A 26231-nucleotide genomic window follows, 5' to 3' on the forward strand; every position below is an offset into this window, starting at 1 on the left:
GGAGCAAGCTGGGCGGTGAGCCCTTGACGAAGTAAGTAAGCAGAGACCCTACATGCAGATGTTGTGCATGATCATGCGATGAATGAACTGGCTGTAGGCAGGGTATAACTTAGTTGGCAGCGGAGGTTGACCGGCGGATGTAGATAAAACAACCGTGAACCACAGCACAACCAAAGAAAAAAAAGAAAGAAAGAAAGAAAAGAAAAGAAGCCAAAAAGAGCCAAAAAGAGCCAAAAAGACTTGGCAGTGGATCCTACAACCCAACCAGAAGAGAAAAAGGGGGATGAATGATTGGGCAGCCATGATCTCCAGGCAGCACCTGGCACCATACCTTACCGCCTTCCGTGTAAAGAAAGAGCCGCCCCACCGGCGGGGCAGATTCCGAATCGATAGTTTCAGAATTGGTCGCCACTCTGAGGAATTTTCCATCGACCGCAAGCAGAGGGCCCTCTCACGTGGCAGCCCTTCGGAAGTTCCGAACTTGGGCTCGAGGTCGCCTGTCTGCAAGTGCGCGGAGAAGACAGACACCGATGCGCAACACGCAGAGAGCGTTCTCTCTGCCTGAGTTGTCTCGGGTATACGGCAAGTGATTGCGACTGGGATACTAATCATCGAGAAGGATCAGGAAGATTCATGATGACGGATGTGATAACAATGAGAGAATACGATTCCACGACTAATCAGTGCATGCCAGTTGAGTGTTTTACTCACCCCCAGTGCTGACGTCATGGCGGCATTGTCCCGCTGTCGGCCAATGGGGGCCAGACCACTGCGGCCTGGAGGCCTGAGGCACCAAATGCAACCATCACCGCAACGACTTCAACTGGTCCATTAGTGCATCTGCTGCTCAATGGATGAAACAAAGGGTCAATTGGAAACTTCACTAGTACCTCCCATCTATCGGTGTGTGCTGGAGCTGAGATCAACGAGGTGTGCTGGTTCTGGGTTCGGCAATGCCAACTACTCCCGGAAGCCGTTAAATGTGGGGCGAGGGCAACTGAACGGATAAGTCGGAATGGTGCACTGCGCCTGATTCATGGATTGGATCTGGTCAAGGCGAAAAAAAGGCTGAATGTTCCCTTTTTTTTTCTTCCTTGGGGTCAATTGTAATATTATGCCGTCTGGTCCCTGGAGCTTGTTTCTCTTTCCAGGTTTTCCACTTTTCAATCAAGCAATCTTCTGGTGGCCATTCCACTTCCACCTTCGTGTCTCCTCTCTCCCTCTCTCCCTCCTCCATCTCCCGCCCCTTCTGAGTCGAACTATCAAGCATGTCTGCCTTCGACAAAGAGCTCGAGATGGCGGAAGCCGATGCCCGCCCTCACACTAAAGAAGAAGGCCCGCGGAGGTCTTCTGAGAATCCAGACCGGCCGAGTTCCTCCGGCTCGGCTTCGTCCGGCTCGAGTAGCTCCATCGACTATAATCCCCAGATTCACCGGCTCCAGTCCCGAAATACCGAAGTTGACCTCGAGCGCCTCCGCACGGGAACCTCCCATGCGCTGAGTCGCATCGAAACCCAACGTCTTCAGCATGCCCTGACCGTGGGTGAAAGTGTCAAGTCGCGACCATCTCGAGGCCCGTTGCCGGCGTTCGGCGGGGGCAAGCCCTACCCTCCTCCTCTCCCGGCCCGTGAAGACTATGTCGTCGAATTTGATGGGCCTGCCGACCCTCTATACCCTCAGAATTGGCCTCTGATGCGAAAGTAAGTCTTCTCATGCATTGCTTCTAATGGTGCCTTGTCCGGTAGCCAAAGGATGGATGGCTAACTGCCTTCCCTCTCCCCGTCTAGAGTATACATCAGTGCCATCCTCGCGTTTACCAGTATCTGCTCCACCTTCGACTCGGCCGTCTTCAGCGGTTCCAGCACCAATGTCGCGAAACACTTCCATGTCGGGCTCGAAGTGGCCACCCTGTCGAGTTCGCTGTACATCATCGGATACGCCTCGGGCCCGCTGATCTGGGCCCCGCTGTCGGAGTTGAAGGGTCGTAAACTTCCGATCGTCGTCGCGATGTTAGGGTTCGGGATTTTCAACACGGCCGTCGCCGTCGCCAAGGATCTCCAAACCCTGATGATCTGTCGGTTCTTCTGCGGTATCTTCGGCAGTTCCCCATTGGCGGTCGTGGCGGCGATTTTCTCCGACATGTACGACAACCGCACGCGCGGGGTGGCCATCGCCATGTTCTCCGGCACGGTGTTCCTGGGTCCCCTGCTGGCCCCGTTCATCTCGGGCTTTATCAACGCCTCCTACCTCGGCTGGCGCTGGACCGCCTACATCCCCGCATTCATGGGCTACGCGGCCTTTGTGCTGAACGTCTTCTTCCTGCGCGAATCCTACCCGCCGGTGATTCTGGTCTCCAAAGCCTCGGAGCTGCGCCGCCGCACGAAGAACTGGGGCATCCACGCCAAGCAGGAGGAGATTGAGGTGGATCTGCGGGAACTGGTGGTCAACAACTTCTCGCGCCCGCTGCGCCTGCTCATCAACGAGCCCCTGATCCTGGCGGTGACCATCTACCTCAGCTTCATCTACGGGCTGCTGTACTGCTTCCTGACGGCGTACACGCTCGTCTTCCAGGGGGTGTACCACATGGAGGCCGGCATCAGCGGCCTGCCGCTGTTCGGCATGGTGGTGGGGCTCATCATCGCGGCCCTGTACATCATCTGGAGCTCGCGCGGGTACAGCCGCCGACTGGACGCCAACGGCGGCGTGCCCGTGCCCGAGTGGCGGCTGCCCCCCGTCATCGTCGGCGGCGCCCTCTTCGCCGCGGGACTGTTTTGGTTCGGCTGGGCGGGCTACACCGGCCGCGTCCACTGGATCGTGCCCACGCTGAGCGGCCTTTTCACCGGCTTCGGGCTGCTGATCATCTTCATCCAGCTGTTCAACTACCTCATCGACACCTACCTCATGTTCGCCGCCTCCGCCATCGCCGCCAACACCTTCTGTCGATCCATGGTCGCCGCCAGCTTCCCGCTATTCTCGCGCCAGATGTTCAACAATATGGGCATCCAGTGGGCCTCGACCCTGCTGGGCTGCCTGGCTGCGATTCTTGTCCCCATCCCCGTGGGCTTCTACTTCTTTGGGCGGAGATTGCGGATGAAAAGCAAGTTTGCGCCGTTCTACGAGAAGGCGCAGGAGTCGCATGCGCCCGATGAGGATGATCATGTGCTGGAGGGGGAGAATGGTGCAGCCCACTAAGCGTTGCGCTGCATGTAGATGACGGAGGGAAGGACAAACACTATTATACCGCATTTGTATATGTAATGATAATTCTTAGTGACGTGGAGCGTTCTTGTCATAGCATTTGCATTGGCATTCTGCAGGTTTAGCATAAAAGTTGGGAATGAATGTTGAATATCCATTTCATCTATGTTTATGCAGTCGGAGTTGGCAGCTTTTGATGTAGCGTTTTGATGTAGCGTAAAGAAAGGGTTGCTCTCGTGGTATCGAGATAAGGTGGGTTGGCTGTTTTGTCGTTCAACATGTAGACTGTAGGATATATTTGCTTAGATGCTGGCACATTATATAATCAAGGTGCTGTGGTCTAGTGGTATGACGTCACGTTGTGGCCGTGCCAGCCCCGGTTCGATTCCGGGCAGCGCCACTTTCTTTTTTGCGCTCTTTTCGCTGTGTCGTGGGTTTTACCTTGGGCATCCAAGAGTCGGGGAGTCTCATGATAATCTGATGCCAAGACACAATAAGCATCACTCACCCTTGCCAGGCGCAAGGTGATTAAGTCATGCCGAAAATCCAATCACGCCCAGACCTCAAGCCTCAGGCCACCGAGGGTGTCCCTTGCTGCGTGAGTCCCACCCAGCACAGGCAACATCACGTGCCTTGACCGGTGCCTGGCCGCTCCACCTGAGCTCAATCCAATCACACCCCTCAATTGCTCAGGGTCTTCAGGCAACAGCCGGGTACTGAGGCCTCAGGCTAGCGATCGGCTCAGCGGCGGGGACGAAACAGGCAAGTACCTGCTCTGCCTATAGCATCTTCATCTCTCCACCATCGCTTTATAACCATGTTCGTCTCCTTCAATGCTTTTGCTTTTGTCATCCCTATCTTTCCCTTCAATTCTCACATCCGCTTTCCAGTGTCGATAAACTTTGATCTCAAGCTCATCTTCCCCTTATCCAGACATATTGTGACCCACAAGATCTCGTATTCGCAACCGAGCCAAACATCGTTGGTCGGCGAGCTCACTCACCACTCTTTCCCCTGCACATTCAGGTCCCTTTCACTGCCCTCTCATAGCCATGACAAAACTACCTTTAGAGGGCTTGGTCATCGCCGTAGGCGGGACTTTCCCCGGCTACAAACAAGGTGCGCATCTCCTGATCATACGCCAGTCTCATTTCCAATGTTCCGGGTAGCAACCAACTAACTCTCACAGCCGACCTCACTTCCATCATCAAGAAACAGGGAGCTGAATTCAGTGCGGCCATCACCGAGACCCTGACCCACCTGATCACAACCCCCAAAGAAGTAGCCAACCAGAGTCGCAAATGTGAGTCCATCCCCGAGCTGGCCCAACGGACAGTCCCGCGGGGAAGCTTGGAGCGTTACACGATCTTGCAGGTGACTGCTGTCTGGACGCCCTACTGACTCTTCCCTCCTCAGACACGCAGGCATGCAAGGTTCCGTACTGCAACATCGTCTCGCTGGACTGGCTCATCGACTCCGAAACGGCCGGCAAGAGACTGGCAGAGAAAGACTTTCTTCTGGACAGTGCGAGCAACAAAGCGAAGACCGATGGTGAAGAGACCAAGAAGAAGCGCACGCTGGAGCAGGCGCTGGGGGTCAACGAGGATGGGACGACTAAGAAGCTCAAGAATGCGCAGAAGGCTGGGACCAAGGCGTTGAACATCCCTGTGGATGATGAGTGCTCGCTTCGACGTTCGTGATCCATCTTTGCTCGTGGGAGTGGTGTCAAGAGCTGACAGATTTGCCTAGGCTCTCATAAAGTGTACATCGACCCGGAGTCGACCATCTGGGATGCCACCCTGAACCAGACCAGCGCAACCAACAACAATAACAAGTTCTACCGCATTCAGCTTCTCACCAACCCTACCCAGACGGAGTTTATGACCTGGACCCACTGGGGCCGGGTCGGAGAGAGTGGTCAACATGCCCTGTTGGGTGATGGGTCCCTTTCCCGCGCCGAGGCCGAGTTCCAGAAGAAGTTCAAGGACAAATCGGGCCTCACGTGGGAGAAGCGGCTGGAACCACCCAAGAACAACAAGTATACGTTCATCGAGCGTAACTACGAGGAGGATTCGGAGGACGAGGATGAGGATGAGGCGCCCGCGGCCAAGAAGAAGGTCGAAAAGAAGCCCAAGGTGGAGGTCAAGAGTGCTCTGCCCGTGCAGGTGCAGGACTTGATGGCGTTCATCTTCAACCAGGAATTCTTCTTGTCCACCATGGCTGCCATGTCGTACGATGCGAAGAAACTGCCCCTGGGCAAATTGAGCAAGCGTACGCTTCAAACAGGTTTCCAGGCGTTGAAGGATTTGTCAGAACTTGTGACCGACCCGGCGTTGGCAGCCTCCAAGTACGGGATGAGTTTTCAGGGCGCTGCGGAGTTCCTCAGCAACAAATACTTCACTACAATCCCTCACGTCTTTGGGCGCAATAGGCCGCCTGTTCTCACCCAGGGTGATCTTCTGAAGAGAGAAATTGAGCTGCTGGAGACCTTGACGGATATGGAGGTTGGGAACAATATCATGAAGGACGCGGAGGACGCGGAGATGATCCACCAGCTCGATCGCCAGTTCCAGGGCTTGGGAATGAATGAGATGACACCATGTAGGTTCAGCACACGGGCTAGGAGTTGACTCTTACTGACAATATTCAGTGGTTCGTACCTCAACAGAGTTCCAAGAGCTGGAAACCTATCTTGTTCGTTCGCGTGGTGCATCTCACAGTGTGGGCCTCAAGGTGAGCTCAAGACATGCCATACCGAAATCAAGCCGAAGCTAATCGCCGCCACAGGTCATCAACATCTTCCGCATTGAGCGCCAAGGCGAGAACAACCGCTTCAACTCCTCCCGTTTCGCCAAGATTAAGAACAGCGACCGCCGCCTCCTGTGGCACGGATCGCGCAGCACCAACTTCGGTGGTATCCTGAGTCAAGGCCTGCGCATCGCGCCCCCCGAAGCCCCCGTCAACGGATACATGTTCGGCAAGGGCGTCTACCTGGCGGATATGTCGACCAAGTCGGCCAACTACTGCTGCGCCTACGGCAGTGGCAACAAGGGTCTATTGCTGCTGTGCGATGCGGAGCTGGGCGACCCCATGCTCGAGCTGGAGCACGGCAACTCCAACGCGGGCGAGGACGCCGCGAAGCAGAACAAAATCGCGACCCTGGGTCGGGGCCGCTCGATCCCCGCAGCCTGGAAGGACGCGGGCTGCGTCCATCCCAACCTGGCCGGGGTCAAGATGCCGGACACGGCGCACGGGGCGGCGGTTCGGAATGCGGCGTCGCTCATGTACAACGAGTACATTGTGTATGATGTCGCACAGATCCGGCAGCGGTATCTTTTCCATGTGGATATGCGGTAGGCTGGTGTTTACTTCGGCGCAATGGGTAGTGGTATTAGCGGGGCGCAAGGGCATTTGCTGGTAGTGGCTTGATGGTGTTTCAATGATGGGTATTCCATTTCAATCCGCGCATATTTGTGCTATTAGCATTACGATGTATTTTATCTGACGAATTTCTTTTTCTTTCTACGATCCATCGCAGCTAGATGAGGCAGAGAGTAATGGCATTCTTCGTGAAGTTCGGGCAAGCCAGCGGCCGGACAGAGGGCTGTAAAAGCTAGCAACTTTGACATCGCCTAGGTGCATGTCTGCAATATTTCTTTAGGAGGTGGGTGCTCCACGGAGTAACTCAAGAAAAGCGGACTACACCCTCGTCTTCTTGCTCAGTAAAGGACTTGAAGATGCTATCAGCACAGCCACCAGCAAAAGTAGCCGCAACGAGGTGCATGACGCGGGAGCCCACTGGAAATTAACCAAGGAAGACAGAATCACATGGGCACAACCCACGGCAGCCAGGAAGGCTGTTGGGGGATCCACGGATGTTTCCCGTCTGGCTCCGTGCGGATCGGTGAGTATTCACTTTCACCCCTGGTCCATTCCTTTGTTGTCCTCTGCTGAAGCAAACTTTGTTTAGCTTCTCCTCAACAACTGTTTTTCTGTTTTCTCAACATCTGTGAACAAGATTCTAACAGCGTGGAACTTCATTTTTACCACTAGAACTGAGCAGAGGACTGGGACTGTTCTCACCACCTGGAATCAAGGGAATATTGGTTGAAGTACCCAGGGTTCAAACCTTCCGCTCTTCAGGTACAGTTCTTACCACCAGAATGACTATATTATATGCATACCGCTAAAATCATGATTTAGAAATCGATCAAGCCACCTACACACGCAACCTCTACCCCACAACAGCCATGTTGCTCTCTCGCATCGTGCACCTTCTCACCCAGGCATCCACACTTCGCCGTTGCCCCCAGCCACAACCTTGCGGAGCTCTCACTCTAAAGGCCAGCGGCATCCCCGACATCAAGATTCTCTCTCTCTCCAGCCGCGAAGTCCACAATTACCAGTCCCCCTACACCCAAGGCCAGAAGCTCGACTTCTGCGATGTGACGGTCACCCTCACCCACGCCAACGAGTCCGACCTGGTCCAGCTCTCTGTCTGGTTACCGTTCCCCTCCGCCTGGAACGGCCGCTTCCTGGCGACAGGCGGCGGCGGTCTGGCCACCGGCTACATCGGGTACGCGCAGCCCGCGGCTGTGATCCAGGGCTACGCGGCGGGGGCCACAGAGGGGGGATTGACGCTGAACGGCACGATCGACCCGCAGACGGGGCAGTGGGGGTTACGTGCGGACGGCACGCTCAACACGGCGCTGCTGACCAACTACGCCCACCGCTCCGTCCACGACCTGGCCGTGCTGGGCAAGGCCCTCACCACCGCGTTCTACGGCACCGCGCCGCGCTTCTCCTACTGGCACGGCTGCTCCACCGGCGCCCGACAGGGGTTCGTCGCCGCCGCGCTCTACCCCGAGGACTACGACGGGATCCTGGCCGCGAGCCCCGGGATCAACCTCCCCGAGCTGTTCGCGTGGCTGTTCTGGCCGCCGGCGCTGATGCTGAACGCCTCCTCGGCCTCGCCGCAGCCGTCGCCGCAGTGCGTGTTCTCCGCATTCCAGCGGAGTATCATCGAGGCGTGTGACGCGCTGGACGGGGCGGCGGACGGGCTGATCTCCAGCGCCGCCGACTGTCCCTTCGACGCGAGCGGATTCGTGAACACGACGATCCCCTGCGCCGAGACCAACACGACCGTCACAATCACCGAGCAGCATGCCACCCTCGTGCAGGCGATCCTGGAGGGCCCCGTCGACCCGGCCACCGGCGACACCCTCTGGTACGGCCTCCCGCCCGGGGCATCCTTCCGCGGCACCGCCGATACTATCACCACCACCACCACCACCTCCACCACTAACGAAACCCACCCAACAACAACAACAGCAACACGAATAAACCCCTTCCTCCCCGCCGTCAGCTGGCTACGCAACTTCCTCCTCAAAAACCCCACCTACAACATCTCCAGCCTCACCATCCCCGAATTCGTGGATGCGGTGCACGCCTCGCGGGAGCAGTTCGGCGACCTCCTGTGCAAAGAGCAGCTGGGGCTCGAGGGCTTCCAGCAGGCGGGCGGGAAGCTGCTGGCGTGGCATGGGTTAGCGGATGAGATCGTGCCGCCGGCGGGCACGATCAAGTACCGGGAGATGGTGGGGGAGGCGTTTGACGGCAAGGAGAATATCGAGGTGGAGGATTTCTTTCGGCTGTTTCTAGCTCCTGGGGCCGGCCACTGTGGCGGGTATCTCGGCGTCGGGTATGGGCCTGTGCCTGTGGATGCGTTGGGGACGCTGGTGCGTTGGGTCGAGGATGCGGTTGAGCCGGAGACGTTGTTTGCGGAGGTAAAGGGGGACGGGAGAAGGGTTACCAGGGAGTTGTGTTTGTGGCCGGGGGTGTTGCGGTGGGATGGGGAGGGGGGTTTGGATTTGGCGGGGAGTTTTGGGTGTGAGGAGTAGATAGATGGTTCTGGATGGTTGAGTGTGGGGTGGTGATTGGGGGTGTTTCTGGCGGGGGTGGTAGAGGGGGATCAGGGATGTTGATAGTAGGTGGTGATCTTAAGTGGCTGAGGAAGATTGGGAGTGCATCTGTTTCATGGAGATGTCCGGCCTGGGTTCTATACCAAATAGCATTCGCTTTTAGCTTGGGGGTAGTGCTGCTCCAGGCCCAGCTGTCTTGACCCTAGTAAGGATGGTTAAGCTTCTTCGGTAGTCAAGGGAAGAGATTTTTGCGAAGGTAATGAAGTCATCCTGTTGGTCATGTTGGCGCTAGTACAGCGTAGAATCTGCTGGTGAGCTACAGACAGGTAAATGAGCTGATGGGGAATGAGAATAAGGGTGGAGGGAAGTATGATAGGGATAGTGAATGCTACAATCCTGCCTGTCGTTGCCAGATGCATATTCTCCGATTTCGGAGTTGCACATGATTTGCACCAAAGTCAATTCCAGATGGGCTGTCTCTACATCCACCCTGATGCCTGGTTCACGAACAATGGGATGATGCGATAGGCAATGTAGGCAAGGTCTAGATCTCTGCACTGGAACACCAGAGCGAGCTACAAGTAGATCGCACCTCTGCCTTTGGCAACATCTCCCGCCAACCTTGTGCGGGCGCCTCCGGCTGATCCGAACCCGGCGTATGTCAGACAAAGAACGACCGCTGACAGGGCTCACAGCCGAAGTTAGAGTCACGAAAGCGGAAGTAAGACTGTCTGTCACAGTCTGCATGAATAATCATGTTTTGAGTTCAAATTCTTGTCCAGCAATGCTGACACGAAGGTTTGCTGCGGGGCAAGGATGATGCTGATGCCGATGCGGGGCAATCCGCATGCTAACCCGCAAACCCATGGAAAGAACGAGATACGCTCTGCTCCTCCCGTCAGCTTGACTGCAACCCATGGATGCGTCGCAGCCACTTTCTCATCACCGGTATATTTATCAATCTCACGAGAATAGATATAAAGGTGACAGCCATTGCCATCAGGCACACTCCTTCGCCTGCAAAGTACTTTGAACTAGCAAGCAAGTCTCATCATGGATCCCGAAATCCCTAAACTCTCCTTTGACCTTGTTATCGTCGGAGCGGGTGTCGCTGGTAAAACCCCTCCCCAACTTTGAATCGAAGATCACAGACTGAATCAATTTGCAGGCTGCGTCCTCGCGAGTCGCATCTCCCACGCGCGCCCCCACCTCCGCATCCTCCTCCTCGAGGCCGGGGTCGACAAGGACGACCGCGTGCTCCCCACCCTGGGCATCATGGGGGGCTTCGACTCGACCCTCGAGTGGAACTACCGGTCGGTGCCCCAGGCCCGGGGGTTCGGAGGCGAGGTCGTCAATCTCACGTCCGGCAAGATCGTGGGCGGCGGCTCCGCGGTAAATTATCAGACCTTCACGCGGGGGCCGGCCGTTGATTAGTACTACCGCACCCCCCACCCCCACTTTCCTCTGTACAGTTCTTCACGGATAAAATACTAACTCCAGGTACCGGGTAGCGATCAATGGGCCGAGCTAGTGCAAGACCCGCGATGGTCGTGGAGCAGTCTCCTGCCGTACTTCAAGAAGTCGGAGACCTGGTTCCCCTCGGCGGAACTGCGGGAGCGCGGGCTTCCCACTACGGATCTGCATGGCCACGATGGTCCAATCAAGGTCCGTTCGTGACCTGTGGGAGATTGAGGGAAAGGTGATGGTGAATAATGCTGATCGGCCGCAGGTCAGCCATGCGACGAACAGCGGCAAGCCGCGCAACTATCCCCTCCGCGAGAAGAGTCGACGGTTCCACGAGCTGCGCGGGTGCCAGCACGCGCTCGATATCAACGGGGGCTACCCCGAGGGATACACGGAGGCATTCAACTCCACATATGAGGGGCTGAGGAGCTATGCTGCTGGCTACGTGCTCGGGGAGAATGTCACGCTGTGGACCCGGTCTCTAGTAGAGAAGGTGGTCGTGGAACAGGGCGCGGCGAAAGGCGTGGTCGTCCTGCGGTCTGTGGGCGATACCGATACGCGTGAGCGCATCTACGTCGAGGCAAGCAAAGAAGTCATTCTCTCTGCGGGCGCGCAGAGCTCGCCCAAGATCCTGCTTCTGAGGTGGGGCCACCCAGTCATCTGGTGTCATGACCATAAGTTATCCCAAGATACAAGTTAGGGCATGCTAACGGGATGTACTGTACGTGCAGTGGCATCGGCCCGGCCGCGGAGCTGGCACGGCACCCGATCACCCCGATCGTCGACCTCCCCGTCGGACGCAACTACGCCGACCATCCCGCCATCTTCACCTACTGGGCCATCGACCTCCCGAACGCGGTCCTGGGCGATGGTGAGATGCAGGGGCCCGATCTTGACTGGACCGCGGGGCTGCCCTACGACTGGATCTCCTTCGCGCCCGCCGACCAGGGCACCCGCGAGCTGGCCCGACAAATCCTCCCTGCGGACCAGTACCAGCGTTACTCGGCAGAAGGCAAGCTGCAGGTCGAGGCGTTCACAGTGTAAGCGCCTTCAGGTCACTTCACTAAAGCATTCACTGACAGTCTGCGAACAGCTACACCTCCGTCGACACATGCACCCGCACCCCCCTCGCGCCCGGCTGGCCCGGCAAAGGCGTCTTCAGCATCGCTCACATCCTCGTGGACCCGGTCTCGCGTGGCACCGTCACCCTGCGCTCCGCCGATCCCGCCGACCCGCCCATCCTGGATCCCAACCTGCTCGACTCGCCCGTCGACCGCTCGGCGCTATACGAGTGCGTGCGGAGCTGTGCGCGCGCGATCCAGGCGGTCGAGGGGCTGAATGCCGTGGAGTGGGGGGTCAAGGACGCTCTCCGCGGGGATTGGTCGGATGAGGCGATTGAGAGTCGCGCCCGGCGCATGGGCGCGGGTACCGTCTTCCATCCGTCAGGGACTTGTGCCATGGGACAGGTGGTGGATGGGGATTGTAGGGTGTTCGGGGTCGAGGGGCTGCGGGTGGTCGATGCGGGAGTCATTCCGATCCCGCTGGCGGCGCACTATCAGGCGCCTATGTATGGGGTTGCGGAGAGGGTATGTTACTTTCTCTTGATGCCGTTGGTGATGTTGACTTGTTGACTGACTGAGTGCTAGGCTACTGAGCTTGTTTTGGGGGAGGTGTGAGGGTTGCGGGGTTCGACAGAGAAGAGAATGGGTGGTGGATAACATATTGACGTCGATTGAATGCAGATATAAGACAGTACATTTCCGAATCCAAGCAGTTAATTATCGGTTGTATCTGACCTGGTGTGTGTGTGTGTTTGTGTTTCAACAGGAAGAACTCCGTGAGGAAAGGAAGGGAGGTGAGGAAGAGCATAAAAATGAGGTAAAAAAAGAAACGACCGAGACGCGACTCGAACGCGCAACCACTGCCACATCCTCAACCGGAAGGCAGCGCGCTACCATTGCGCCACCCGGCCATTGTTGAAGATAACGTCACTACTATGCAATATATCCTATGCTTTGTTTTACGTGCAGCCATCTCAAACCTCTTTACTCAAACGATCCACAAACTCGGCCACTGGTTGTTTCTTGGGATTTTTATTCAATAGTCCTGCATCGCACTTACACTTCTATGATGCCTCGCCGGTGTTTCTAGGCTGAATTGCCCGTTTACATGTGTAATCTCATGCTGTTGGAGAATCGTGGATGACAGATAAAGCATCACTACCCGGGAATATATTTCCAAGACAACCCAAACCCCTCAAATTCACACAAACATAGAAAGCAACCATACCAATGACGGCAGTGGCTGTCCTCACCTGCTCAGCCTTAATCAAAAGTCCAAGCAAGCTAAGCGACCGAGCCAAGTATAGCGAATCCAACGCCCAACTTCGACCCGAGAAGTCGAACCCCGGTGGAGACCATCTCTCCGGATTCCCCAGAAACAGTGGGGAACCGCCACTCTATCCGGCAAGTATCGTCACTTTCCCCCAAACCCTTCACGAAATCTTCCGATCCCATTCGACTGCAGCCAACGGCCTCTCACCCTGCCCAAATCTTTCGGTCTGTTTGCCGACGGGGTCCACTGCCTATCCCAGTGCTGACCTTGGCTGCCGGCTGCGATGACGGTGCGGTTGCGGGTGAGGAAAGTCATCCGAGCAGAGATTCGATGTGAATGCTACCTTGCCCTCAGAATAGGACTGTCCACGAGCATTTCTCCTCTGCGTGATATACACAATGCCCTTCAAACCACACTTGAGGCCTCACTGCCCCACCGATCAAACCATGTCGGCAAATGCTTCGTCCCACGCGAATTTTCACTCCTCGAATCCCGACGGCCTGAAGCTATAAAATGCCGGACAACCCTCGAGACAATGCTGAAGACCAAAACAAGGCCACAGCATGCCGCGCTCTCATCTCGGCGCATTGGCCGTTCTTGCGACCTCCTTGTCGCTAGGACAAGCTCGCTCCATCTGGTCTCTGGGCAACGGATTCGAGCTCGCCTGGCAGCCCGACCTGCACCAGGTGTCCTTCCTCCAAAACAACCAGACCGTCCTCAGCACGGTGCCCGGTCAAAGCTTCCTTAGTGCCAGCGCCGGGAAGGATCAGATTGTCGACTCGAGTGGAAACTTCAAGATTACCAATGTCGATCAGGGCCGCTGCCAGGGCCAGAACGTCACCGATGTCGCGCGGTCGACTCGTCCGGACAGTCTGGGCCATGGTGTGACGATACAAGGCTACCTACTTAATTGCAGCAACCAAGATATCGCATACTCGAGCAGCTTCTGGGTTCCGGCTAATTTGTCCGACCGCGTCGCCTTCGAGGTGAACGTCGATGCAGGCCGCGATGCCAGTGCGCCCATGGAGCGACTCTACCTCACCTTCGGCTCGCACCCCTCGGAGGACTTCTATGGCCTGGGAGCCCAGGCCTCCTTCGCTTCGATGAAGAACCAGACCATCCCGATCTTCTCCCGTGAGCAGGGGGTCGGCCGCGGGGACCAGCCCTACACAGCCATCGAGGACTCGCAGAGTTTCTTCCGCGGAGGCGACCGCTACACCACCTACACTGCAATCCCCCAGTACATCAGCTCCGACGGCCACGTCTTCTACCTGTTGGAGGACGACAGCGCGTACGCGACCTTTGACTTCCGCGACCCCGACAGCGTCACGGTCCGCTACGACGCCCTCACCGTGCATGGGCACTTCATGAAGGCCGACAACATGCTGGAGGGCATCACCATGCTCACTGAGTACACGGGCCGGATGCCTTCGTTGCCCGAATGGGTGGACCAGGGCGCTGTCCTGGGCATCCAAGGCGGCCAGGACAAGGTGAACCGCATCGTCGAAGAAGGGCTGCAGCACGACTGCCCCGTCGCGGCGGTTTGGCTGCAAGACTGGTGAGTCTACATTGCTCGCGAACTTATCAAGCTAGATCATTCCACTAACAACACCAACCCCACCCATCCCAGGTCCGGCACGCACCTCCAATCCGCCCCCTACGGCCACATCAACATCTCGCGCCTGTGGTGGAACTGGGAACCAGACACCGACCTATACCCAACGTGGAGCGAGTTCGTGCAGGACCTGCGCAGCGAGCACAACGTGCGCACGCTCGCCTACGTCAACCCGTTCCTAGCCAACGTGAGCAGCAAATCCGACGGCTACCGCCGCAACCTCTTCCTCGAAGCCACCCAGCACCACTACACCGTGCAGAACACGACAACCAACACGACGGCCATCATCTCCAGCGGCAAGGGCATCGACGCGGGGATCCTGGACCTGACCAACCCGACCACGCGGCAGTGGTTCGCCGCCGTGCTCCGCGACCAGGTCTGGAGCGCCAACATCTCCGGCTGCATGTGGGATTTCGGCGAGTACACGCCGATCACGTCCGACACGCGACTCGCCCATCTGCCTGATGGCGAGGACGCATTCACTTACCACAACCGCTACCCGCGCGAATGGGCGGCCTTCCAGCGCGCCGCGGCGGCCTCCACCCCCCTCGCGGCGGAGATGGTTACCTTCCACCGCTCGGCCTCCATGGGCGCCAACCGCCACATGAACCTCTTCTGGGCCGGCGACCAGGCCATCGCCTGGACACGCAACGACGGCGTCAAATCCGCCGTCACCATCATGGCCCACATGGGCGTCTCGGGCTACGCGCACAGCCACTCGGATATCGGGGGTTACACCACCATCTTCGAGCCCCCGCAGTCCCAGAATTCCTCGGGTGCGATCCCCCGCTCCCCGGAGCTGCTGGGCCGATGGGGCGAACTCGCCGCCGTCAGTAGTGCGTTCTTCCGGTCCCACGAGGGTAACGTCCCCCAGGTCAATGCGCAGTTCTATAGCAATGCCTCCACCTATGCGTATTTCGCGTACAACGCGAGGATGTTCAAGGCGCTGGGGCCGTACCGGAGACGGGTGCTGCGGACGGAGTCCGAGGCGAAGGGATGGCCGCTGCTGAGGATGCCGGTGCTGTATCATCCGGAGGATGTGCGGGCGCGGCAGATCAGCTACGAGAGTTTCTTTCTGGGGAGCGATCTGTATGTGGCGCCGGTGCTGGATGAGGGACGGCGTGAGGTGGAGGTGTATTTGCCTGGAGGGGATGTCCGCGGCCGCTCGTATCTGCATGTGTGGTCCGGGGTGAAGTATCGGGCGGGCCAGACGGTGACGGTGCAGGCGCCGTTGGGCAAGCCGGCGGTGTTTGTGGTCGATGGGGCCAGGAGTGCGGAGTTGGATGTGTTTTGGGAGTTTGTGAGGAGGGAGAATGGGACGGTGTTGGGGGTTTGATTGAGCTTTGTGTCTGGAGATGGAGATAGTGGACTGTATTATAGGTGGATTGGGGTGATTGGGACTGAGAGTCGATCCATTATTCAAGATGGACGTGGTTAGGGCTTTCTTCATCGCTACCCATTTATCAGTAAAGCATCTCTGCATCACGCTGGATTAGGGATTGAGCATGTATATCCTGTCTATTGCAACTTGTGCCTGATCTATCAATATTTCTCTTATCTTTCTCAGTTTATTTGTTTGTAATCTTCTATTCTTCGTTCTGTTTCTTTCTTTCTACTCACGGATTATAATCAACGCCTGGAGACGGGTTGCGCGTTGCAGTATTATGGAAGTCACTTCCGACCATGACAGCTATCATGTCATTACTAACGTCTCCTGAGTCAATTATTGGTCACGCCATACTTATGATTCAAGCGGAAGAAGTAAGAATAGAACAAATTTCACCACGCCCTGGAGTCCTGGTCTCTTTTTGACTACCGCGGAGCAGGACTAGCAAATGGGCCCACTCTCCACGACGGCAAGATGGGGTATATCCTGGTTCTAGACCCCCGACGAACTTCTCACTGCGGTCATCGTGCAGTGCCATTGCATGGCACTGGGTATCTGGGGACTTTCTTACCATTCGATCCTGTCCAACAGCCTGCTGGATCTATCAGCAAATGCTCGCCGAGTCGACCCGTCCGATGAGAGGCGGCCACACACAAAAGCGCGACTAACAAACTGGATTGCTGCGGAAATCAAGCAACTTTCTCTTTCTACTTTAGATCAAACTTAGTACTGCTTTTTACTTACTAAACAGTCGGAAATATAAAAAAAAGTATAAAAATATATATTTTAAATAATCTCTAAAAAATCCCGGTGTAAAGGGAAAATAGGTCAGTTAGGTATAGAATAGTAGCAGTCTATTCATCTCAAGACTAATCCTTGCTATCCTGAAGGTTTAGCAAGGTCCTAGGAGTTAAATACTGAGGAAGGTCTGAGTAGAGTGGATTAACCTGACTGTTATACCTTAACCTTAATCTGACCATAACCTGGCGGTTAGATTAAGATATAAAAAAATTTTAATTATACAGTTACAGTTAGATTAAGATATAATTATTACTTTAACTGTTTATACCTACCGGTCAGAAAGGTCAGATATAGCAGATAGATTAATAATTATAGATTAATTAATAATATATATATTCTTTTTATATAAATAATATATAAAGTATAATATACTTTTAATTATAATATAGTAATATTATCTAGATTTAGCTTATCTGTTCGATCTGTTTAATTTATTTGATTTGTTTGATCTGTTTAATCTATTTAATCTATTTAATTTATTTAATTTATTTAATTTATTTAATTTATTTAATTTATTTAATTTATTTAATTTATTTAATTTATTTAATTTATTTAATTTATTTAATTTATTTAATTTATTTAATCTGTTTAATCTGTTTGATCTGCTCGACCTCTTTTTCTGTAGTTCCGAGGAGTATACTGTATTTTAAAAAAAGATATTTATAAAATTTAATATAAAAAATATAAAATTTAATATTAAATAAACTAATAAGATTATATTATTTTTTATACTGTTTAGAATAATAATTATAATAGTAAAGAAATTGAAAAAAACCGGGTCTCTATCTCTATCTAAATATATATAATATTTGAAGATTTAGATAAAGCTAGCTTTTCTATTTTTAATAATAATCTATTTTCTAAATTATCTTTAAAATTATCTATATTTTTATTTTTACTGATATAAAAGATAGTAATTATCTTATTCTCTTTTTACTTTTTAAATATAAAGATAATCGAATCCGGATTAAGATTATTAAGAATATTTTAGTACTTTTTATTAATAGTAAAACAATCGATACATATCTGAAGTATTACTATTTTAATTATATTAAAATAAAAACAGCTCTGATAATAGTAGCAGATATTTTAAAAATTATTAAATAAATATTTAATATTAATACTATTAGTAGTAACTGAAAGAAAATCTTTAATTATTTAATAAAAAATAAGAAACTAATTACAGCGGGACTTTTAGTAAGTAAGAATATTAGTATATTTTATAATATTTAAAATAATATTAGTTTAATTAAAAATATTTTAATAAGCTATATATTTTTAATATCTAGATATATTTTAAGTTTTTTAAATATCTCAGCTGCCGGTGAGAGTCTTCGGTATTTAGAAATATTATAAAAAATTTTATTTAGATCTAATAATAATCCGAAAATAGTTAATAATATATTAATAATCAGATTTTAATTATAATAAAAATAAAATATTTTTTTAAAAACAGTTCGGTATTTAAAATATCAGTTAGTATTATTATCCAGCCAGACATTCTTTTTAAATTTTTAAATTTTAATATCAGATTTAGAATAGTTATAATTATATAAATATAGTTTTTATTTTATAAATATAATAATAGTATTTTCGGAGTTTTTAATATATATTCTGCAAGCCTTTAAAAATCTTTTTTTAGAATATCTGCTTTTTTATCAGTCGGTTAATTAAATAATTTAAATAATTAAAAAGATTATTATAAATATTATAAACTTTATAAACAGTAGGCCTATTATTTTTAAATAGATATAATATAAAAAGAAAAAAGAAATATAGAAGCTTAAGAAGATACTTTATTTATTTTTATTTAATTATAATAAAATAAAAATAATTAATATTATTATAATTACAGTACTGAATAAAACTATTAATTATTTAATAAAAATTAAATATTTAATAAATTATAAAATAAATTAAATTTCAGTAAGTTTTGCAGTTAAAAAAAATAGTAGACTAAGTCTAATTTAAATTATTAAATAAGCTGAAACTTTTTACAGTATTAAAAACTTATATTTATAAATTATATAATCTTCTGAATCTATAATTAAAAATTAGTATTATTAGCTATTATTAAAAAAAAATCTTTAAAATCCGTCTGTAAAAGACTAATTTAAATAGTCTCTACTATAATAGGAATTTTCTATATTAGTCTTTTATAAATAGCTTTTAGAATATATCTTTTTAAAAATTTTTAAAATATTAGAAGAGGCTTTAAAACTTCTATTATAATTTTTTTATATATATTTAATAGTATTATTTAAAATCTTAATCTAAAGTTTCTGCAGAAGAGTATTAACTATAAATTAAATTATATAAATAAAATAAAATATATAATACTAGCTTTAAATAATTATTATAAGATCGAAATTAAATAAAATATTATAAAACTGAATACTTTAGCTGAACTGAATCTGAAATTCAGATAAGATTATATTAAATATTAAACTATTATTATTAATATTATTAATTATTATATCTAATAATTAATAGAATAGATTATATTTATATAAAACTAATAGAATAATTATAATTAGATTTTTATTAATATAAGATCTAAATACTAATCAGAAGCCCAGTAGAACTTTATAATAATTTATATCTTTTATTAAAAAATATTTAATTAAAATAAAAAATATTTTTTAATTAAAACTGGTCTAGTAGTCTACTGTAATTAATATTTTTTAATATCTAAAAATTTTAATAACAGCTGTATATATATATTTTTTAATAATTTTAAAAAATATTTTTTAATCTGTATTTAATTAAAAGAATTTAGTTTTCGGTAGAAAGATAAAGCTGTAAGATTAATTATCTATTTAAATTAAATATATTTAATAATTTAGAATAATAAATAATAGATAATTATAAAATATAGAATTTAATTCTGAAAGTTTTATTTATTATAGGCTGTAGAGATCTAGAAAAAAATAATAATTAAAAAAAATTTATATTAAAAAAATAAATAAATATTTATAATAATCCTTTATTTAGTATCTAACTAATTATTTATTTAAATACTACTAATAGTATTTTCTTCTTATAATTTTTATAAAAATAATAGTTTATAGAACTAGTTTCTAAGTTTTTAATTTTTAAATATTATAAAATATAAAGATAGATAATACAGTAGATATAAAAGATTCTATTAAAAAATAATATATTTTTTTAAAAGCTGTTTTATATTATTAATATCTTTTTCTAACCGAAGTAAAATAGCGGTTTTTAAGTTTATATATAGATTTTAAAAAAGATTATTTTTTATTATTAATTCTAAAAAATAAAATATTTTTTTTATAAATTAGATATAAAATAATCTTCCGATTTTTTACAACGTGTGTAATTTAAAGATTTTTTAAAAAAAAAGATCTGGCTTAAAAAAGCTTATTTCAGTTTAAATATTATTATAATTTATAAATATTTAAAAAATAAAAGAAAAAAACTTAATAGTATCTTTTAAAAATAAGCTAAATAACTATAATTAATTTATAATTCTAAAACTACTCTGTAAATAATAGATATAGAAAGAAAAAAATAGAAAATTCTATAAAAATAGTTTATTTTATTTTAAAATATATTTTTATATAAATATAATCTATTATATTTTAAATACAGTTAAGGTATCTGCTGTATCTTATTTATTTCAGTTAATTAGATTAATCAGATTAATTAGATTATTTTAATATTTATAAAAAAGATCTGAAAAAAGCTTATATAAAATTTTTTATAAAAGATATAGTATTTGTAAAAACTGTTTAAATAATTAAAAACTAATCTATTTAGTACTAAAATATAAGAATTTTAAATATAAAAAAAAGAAAAAAAAGAAAAGTATGGAAAGACTTCGGAATATATATTATTATTATATAAAAAAATTAATTAAATTAAATAAATAAAGTAAAATTAGTATAATTAATAGCAGATCTCTGGAATATTTAAAATTAAAAAGATTAAATAGATTAAAAAAATTAACTGGATTAAAAAAATAAAAATAGTAGATTATTCTTATAGTATCTAATATTTAATAAGATGATTGTTGGAAAGTACGGTTGCTGAGAAAGATTATATAAATAATATTATATAAGTTTTTTTTTAAATTTAATTTATTATATAGATAATTCAGCTTTTTTAAATAAAAATAAGAATATAATAGATTATCTAAGCTGAAGTAAGAAGAAGAGTAGTAGAATAAAAATAATATATTTATTTTTAATAATCTAATTATTAATAAATATATAGTTTTTTTAATATTATATATTATAATTAAAATATACAGCTTAAACCGAGCTGTAATTATATATTTTTATATATATTTCTTACTGTAAGAACTATAATTTTATAAAAAGCTGAATTTTATTAATATTATTAGAATTTTTTAATTAATTTTTTAAAATAGAAATAAAGAAGATACTAATACTTTTTTTAATTATTTTTTTCTGATTTAAAAGGCTTATTTCTATATACTTTTAAACAACAGTTAAAATAATCAGATTAATAACTGTTTAATTTAAATATATCTTAATTATATTAGAGTTTAAATAGATATAGCAGGCAGATTTTAGTACTAAAAATAATTAAAATAGTTAATTATTTCTTTTTTAGCTATACTGCAGTCAGATATAAAAATTTTTTTAATCTGATTATAATCTAACGGTTAGATATAAAAATTCCAATTAACCTAATCTGACCTGGCTGTTAGCCACTCTAGGTCTGAGTCATTGACGTCACGACCGTTACGCTGAGAATGCGTAGGTACACCGTTGGCAATCCGCCATAGTTACAGGGGTTATCCATGACACCCGGATTAATCTAAAAGTCGATTTAAAAAAGTAACCGTTACTCTATCCGTATGTCTGAATTTATATAATCTAATTATATAATCTAAATAAAATATATACTATTAATATTATTTATTTTATTTTTATCTTGTCGGTGTGCCTGTTATTTTTCTAATTCTTAAAAAATATTAAGCCCTATTTTAATAATTATTTTATATTTAATCTAAGCTTTCTGACAGTAATATATTCTCGAGCGTTAATTAGATTAATTTAAAATTTTACTATAATTATTAAAAAAATTATTTAAAAATTAATAATATTTTATAATTATTTTAAATTTATATTTCTTCTATTTACTATTCTTTAAATTTTATATATTTAACTATATTAGAAGCCTTAAAACTTATCTATTTATAATATATATATATAATTATTTACTTTAAAAATATCTAAAAGCTGAATAAGACTTAGCAGTATTAATACAAAGCCTTTTTTATAAATATATATTAAATTATTTAATCTATAAATAAAAATTTTTAATATAATTTCTATTTTTTTAAAATATACTGATTCGGAAACAGAATCAAACACTATATTCTTTTTTATTATATTATATTAAAATTATATAGTATTATTTTTTTAAATGTCTTTCAAAGTACCGTAATTATATACTTTAATAAAAGAATAAACAATTATTATAAATATTTTTATTTTTAATATTAATATTATATATAAAATAGCTTAAGTATAATATTTTTAATTTAAAATAATTATAAGGACTAGGGGGGTGAAATAGTGTAGTGAACGAATAGCTTATCGCAATAGCTAAAGATGGTAGTATTATATCTTAAGATATTATTATTAATCTGTCTAACTTTGCAGAACTACTACTATTTTAGATAGTTCCGCGGCCGCCTTACTTAGCTGTTATATAACTGATATCTTAGATTCTTTTTTATATATATTTCTTTACGATATTAATTGCGAAGATTAAAAGGGCTTGCAAAACTTTTATAACTTTTCTTTTTTTTATATAAAATAGTTTACTTGCTTGCAACGGTGCTATTAAAACTTCTACTTTATAAACGCCTTCTGCGGGAAATTAGAGTAGTAGAAAAGATAGCCTTACTGTTCTTTTTTTATAAAATATAATATATAGATTTTTTTTACAACTGTTTTATTTATTAAATTATTAGATATATAATCTGCTATCTACTGGTCGTTCTTGCAAAATATTCTTCTTCAGTAAATAGTATTAATCTCTTTTAATTTATTTATTTAGATATTTTAAAATATTTTATAAAGAAGACTAGCGGAGCTATTCTTACAGAAGTAGGATTTATTTTTATATAAATAGACTTTCTCCTCCAGATTTCTAATCTTTTTTTTTAATATATATTCTCTTTCTTTTTTTTTACTCTTGCGGTAAGTTTTACTGTTATAATCTAATATTATTTTTATTAGCTGATACTGTTTTTTATTATTACCGCGAAGTTATAATAATATTTAATATATTTTTACAGAATTCGGTTTCTTTTTTTTTTTATAAAAAATAGACTGATTTTATTTACAGCTAATAACTGTACTGTTTCTATATTTATAGGACTAATTAGCTTTTGTATCTCTATTCTCTATTATATAAGTTCTCTGCTGGATGTTAAGATCTTAGCTAACAGCTTCCAGCGCGTTGCGAGTCTGCCCTCTTTAAAAAAGGAAGCCCCTACCGCCGCCGCCGCCGCCAATGCCCCTGCCGCGCCTTCTGCACCGGCCCCCGCTCCTGCTCCCATTCCTGCTGGTGCCGCCGCTGCGACCGCCGCCGCGACCGCCGCCGCGACCGCCGCCGCGACCGCCGCCGCCGCACTTGCCGTCGCGCCCCCTGCCGCCGCCACTCTCCCCCCCCATGTGGCTATATACACCCGCAGGGGGCGGGTCCAGCAGTTTACTATAGTAAATATTGTCGCGGCCCCCGTTATCTCTGTTTTTATAAATCCTAGATCTCTCCTGCTTCTTACGGGTATATCTAAAGTTTAATAAAATCAGCCTACACCCCGCGAGCGGGCTAATAATAAAAAATAGAATATTTTTTTTTATTAAACTGTCTGCAGCGGTCTGATTTTCAGACTGCAGTACAGCAGCACCCGCTGAAATATTAGATTTTTTTTAAATAAATTTACAGTCTCTGTCGGATCGCGAGCGGGTCTGAATCTGTAAGTCTATTATACAGTTTATATTATATATTAAATAATTAGATTCTAGACAGCTGGCTGTCCGGGTCCAGCTTTATAAAAATATTTTTATAATTAGAGCTGGCTGACAGCCGCCGTCCGATTAGATATATAAATATTATTATAATTCTTTTTTTAAAAAAAATATTCTGCGACTGTATTAATAAAAAAATTAGCTAATAGTATAATAACTATTTATATATAAATAATAAGTATTACTTTTTTATAAAATAATATTTTTTATTTTTATATATTCCAGCTGCTGTACATCGCAAATATATACTGTAATTTATATTAGATTTATAAAAATTTAAAATTACGGATAATTTATAAAATATATTTAGTTTTCAGCTTTTTTTTAAAGATTTATTTAAATTTTTTATACCCCCGTAATATAAATTTTTTATAGAAGTGTAGATAGCATAGATTTACAGCAGGTTTTTAAATATTTTTTTATTATAGTATTTTTTTTATTTAATTAGAATTTCTGTAGTTTCTTTATAGTATCGCGAATTTAGCAGTACTTCTGGATAATATTCATAATTATTTAAACTTCTATTCTTTTATAAGAAATATTCTTATAAATCTAATTCTTTTATTATATAATATTTATATAGTAGAAAAATATAAAAAATATTATAAATCTATAGATCTGTGGATAGCTCTAATTTGTAGGCTTATTTATTTATTTTTTTAATTATATAAAATAATTTGTAGTAATATTAATCTAATTTTTTATTTAATCTTCTTTACAGTAAGTTTTTTATAGAAAGCCAGACTTCTTAGTCTACTGTAAAAGCAGTAGTCTTACAACTTCTATTATAAAAATTTTTTTAATATTTATAAATCAGCTTAAGATTTATAAATATTTTTTTTCTATATTTTTTTAATCTTTTAAAAATACTGTTCTAATCTTTTTATAGAATTATTTAATATTTATAAGTCCAGTACTATCATCTGCGGGTATTATACAGTTATTATAAAAAACAGTAAGTATTTAATTAATATTTATAAAAAATTATTATAAATAAATTCTGTAAGTAGTAGTATTTTTATTTAATTATTCTATTTAAAATTTATATAATTTTGCAGGTACTGTTCTAATATATTATTTATTTATTCTATTTAGCTATTTATTTATAAATAGTAGACTGTGCTTAAGTTTTATTTAATTATAAAAATATAAATAAAATCTAATTAAAAGTTTTTTATAAAAATTAATCTACAGTCTGTAATCACCTTCGCAGGTATATTATATAATTAAAAGATTTTCTTAAAAAAATTATTATAAGTTCTTCTTCTAATAGTATTTTATAAATAAGAATAAAATAGACTATTTTACTAAACCGGTCTATTATAATTATAATATTATTATAAATCTTTTATAAGTTTATATTATTTCCGGTATTTATAAATAGATCTGTAATAAAGTTTATAATTATTTATTTTTAAAATCTTACAGCTGGTAGTAGTAGTTCTAATATTTTCTACTATTTTCTATAGACTATTCTTCTATTTTAATATATTCTATACGCACGGTAGTAGTTCTATATAAACTTAGCCAGTTCGGACTATTAGAATCTTTATAAAATTAATTTTTAGATTCTTATTTTTATAAAATACTTTGTAATAGAATTATTATATAATTTTACAAAGATTCTTAATTTTAATTAATAATTCTTCGAAATATATAGTCTTTCCGCGAAGTAGAGCAGTTTTTAATTAATATTCTACTATAAGTAATTCTTTATTTATAGATATTTTTTTTTTAAAATAAACTGCCCCCGCAGTCTTTTTTTTATTTTATTTAGAATATTTTTTTTATAAGATTATTTTTTTTAACAGTACCGATAATATTTATAATAAATTAATAAATAGATCTTCGCAGTAGATATCTTCTTTTTATATAATCTTTTTTATATTTATATAAGTATTTATCTAATTAGTATTTTTTATAATATTTTTTATTAAAAAGATTCTGATTTTTATAAGAATTATTATTCTAGTTTCTATTACATAAGAGTATATCTTTTATAAAACCTCTACAGTATTATAAATAAATATTTTTTATATATTTTCTATAGCTTTATAAGAATATATTTTTTATAATTTTTTTTAATATTATAAAACCGTTCTATTCGTATGTTTTTTATAATATTATAAGATTGTTTATTTTATAGATTCTTTACAGCTTTATAAAAATATATTCTCTGTAATCCTATTCCGGTATTATAAAATTATATTTCTAATATATTTTCTACAATATTGTAAAATTATTTATTTTATAAATTTACAGCTTTATAAAAATATATCTTCTGTAATTCTATTCTAATATTATAAGACTGTACTTCTAGCGTATTCTTTATAATATTATAAAATTATTTATTTTATAAATTCGCAGTTTTATAAAAATATATCTTCTATAATTTTATTTTAATATTATAAGATTATACTTCTAATATATTCTTTATAGTATTGTAAGATTGTTTATTTTATAGATTTATAATTTTAT

The 26231-nt window shown here is 43.2% G+C and overlaps 6 protein-coding genes and 2 non-coding genes across 8 annotated transcripts; 7 read left to right on the forward strand and 1 right to left on the reverse strand.

Annotated features, from left to right (window-relative positions):
• Positions 1-1190: 1190 nt before the first annotated feature.
• ASPACDRAFT_81568 (MFS transporter) lies at positions 1191-3325 on the forward strand. Its single transcript, XM_020205902.1, has 2 exons — positions 1191-1699; positions 1787-3325. Exons 1-2 carry the CDS (start codon positions 1269-1271, stop codon positions 3189-3191), a joined length of 1836 nt encoding a protein of 611 aa, XP_020052736.1. The 5' UTR covers positions 1191-1268; the 3' UTR covers positions 3192-3325.
• Positions 3326-3526: 201 nt separating this feature from the next.
• On the forward strand, positions 3527-3597 carry ASPACDRAFT_t279. Its single transcript has one exon. It is a non-coding gene; the product is annotated as a tRNA-His (tRNA).
• A 562-nt stretch (positions 3598-4159) lies between these two features.
• On the forward strand, positions 4160-6777 carry ASPACDRAFT_81570 (putative poly(ADP)-ribose polymerase PARP). The gene is made up of 6 exons (XM_020205903.1): positions 4160-4316; positions 4387-4500; positions 4614-4889; positions 4947-5798; positions 5848-5930; positions 5985-6777. The coding sequence occupies exons 1-6, from the start codon at positions 4250-4252 to the stop codon at positions 6552-6554; spliced, it is 1962 nt and encodes a 653-aa protein (XP_020052737.1). The 5' UTR covers positions 4160-4249; the 3' UTR covers positions 6555-6777.
• A 670-nt stretch (positions 6778-7447) lies between these two features.
• Positions 7448-9094, forward strand: ASPACDRAFT_54731 (uncharacterized protein; the record flags this gene model as incomplete). The annotated part of the gene is made up of 1 exon (XM_020202916.1): positions 7448-9094. One exon carries the CDS (start codon positions 7448-7450, stop codon positions 9092-9094), a length of 1647 nt encoding a protein of 548 aa, XP_020052738.1.
• A 1296-nt stretch (positions 9095-10390) lies between these two features.
• ASPACDRAFT_1883104 (GMC family oxidoreductase) lies at positions 10391-12363 on the forward strand (the record flags this gene model as incomplete). Its single annotated transcript, XM_020198313.1, has 5 exons — positions 10391-10465; positions 10845-11221; positions 11311-11619; positions 11673-12165; positions 12226-12363. The coding sequence occupies 5 exons, from the start codon at positions 10391-10393 to the stop codon at positions 12253-12255; spliced, it is 1284 nt and encodes a 427-aa protein (XP_020052739.1). The 3' UTR covers positions 12256-12363.
• Positions 12364-12470: 107 nt separating this feature from the next.
• On the reverse strand, positions 12471-12551 carry ASPACDRAFT_t280. Its single transcript has one exon. It is a non-coding gene; the product is annotated as a tRNA-Arg (tRNA).
• A 925-nt stretch (positions 12552-13476) lies between these two features.
• Positions 13477-15864, forward strand: ASPACDRAFT_1883105 (uncharacterized protein; the record flags this gene model as incomplete). The annotated part of the gene is made up of 2 exons (XM_020198314.1): positions 13477-14471; positions 14544-15864. The coding sequence occupies 2 exons, from the start codon at positions 13477-13479 to the stop codon at positions 15862-15864; spliced, it is 2316 nt and encodes a 771-aa protein (XP_020052740.1).
• A 6461-nt stretch (positions 15865-22325) lies between these two features.
• ASPACDRAFT_47169 (uncharacterized protein) lies at positions 22326-23518 on the forward strand (the record flags this gene model as incomplete). The annotated part of the gene is made up of 3 exons (XM_020201909.1): positions 22326-22331; positions 23178-23441; positions 23489-23518. 3 exons carry the CDS (start codon positions 22326-22328, stop codon positions 23516-23518), a joined length of 300 nt encoding a protein of 99 aa, XP_020052741.1.
• Positions 23519-26231: the final 2713 nt, after the last annotated feature.

Source organism: Aspergillus aculeatus (assembly GCF_001890905.1).
Source record: "Aspergillus aculeatus ATCC 16872 unplaced genomic scaffold ASPACscaffold_17, whole genome shotgun sequence".
Lineage (NCBI taxonomy): Eukaryota > Fungi > Ascomycota > Eurotiomycetes > Eurotiales > Aspergillaceae > Aspergillus > Aspergillus aculeatus.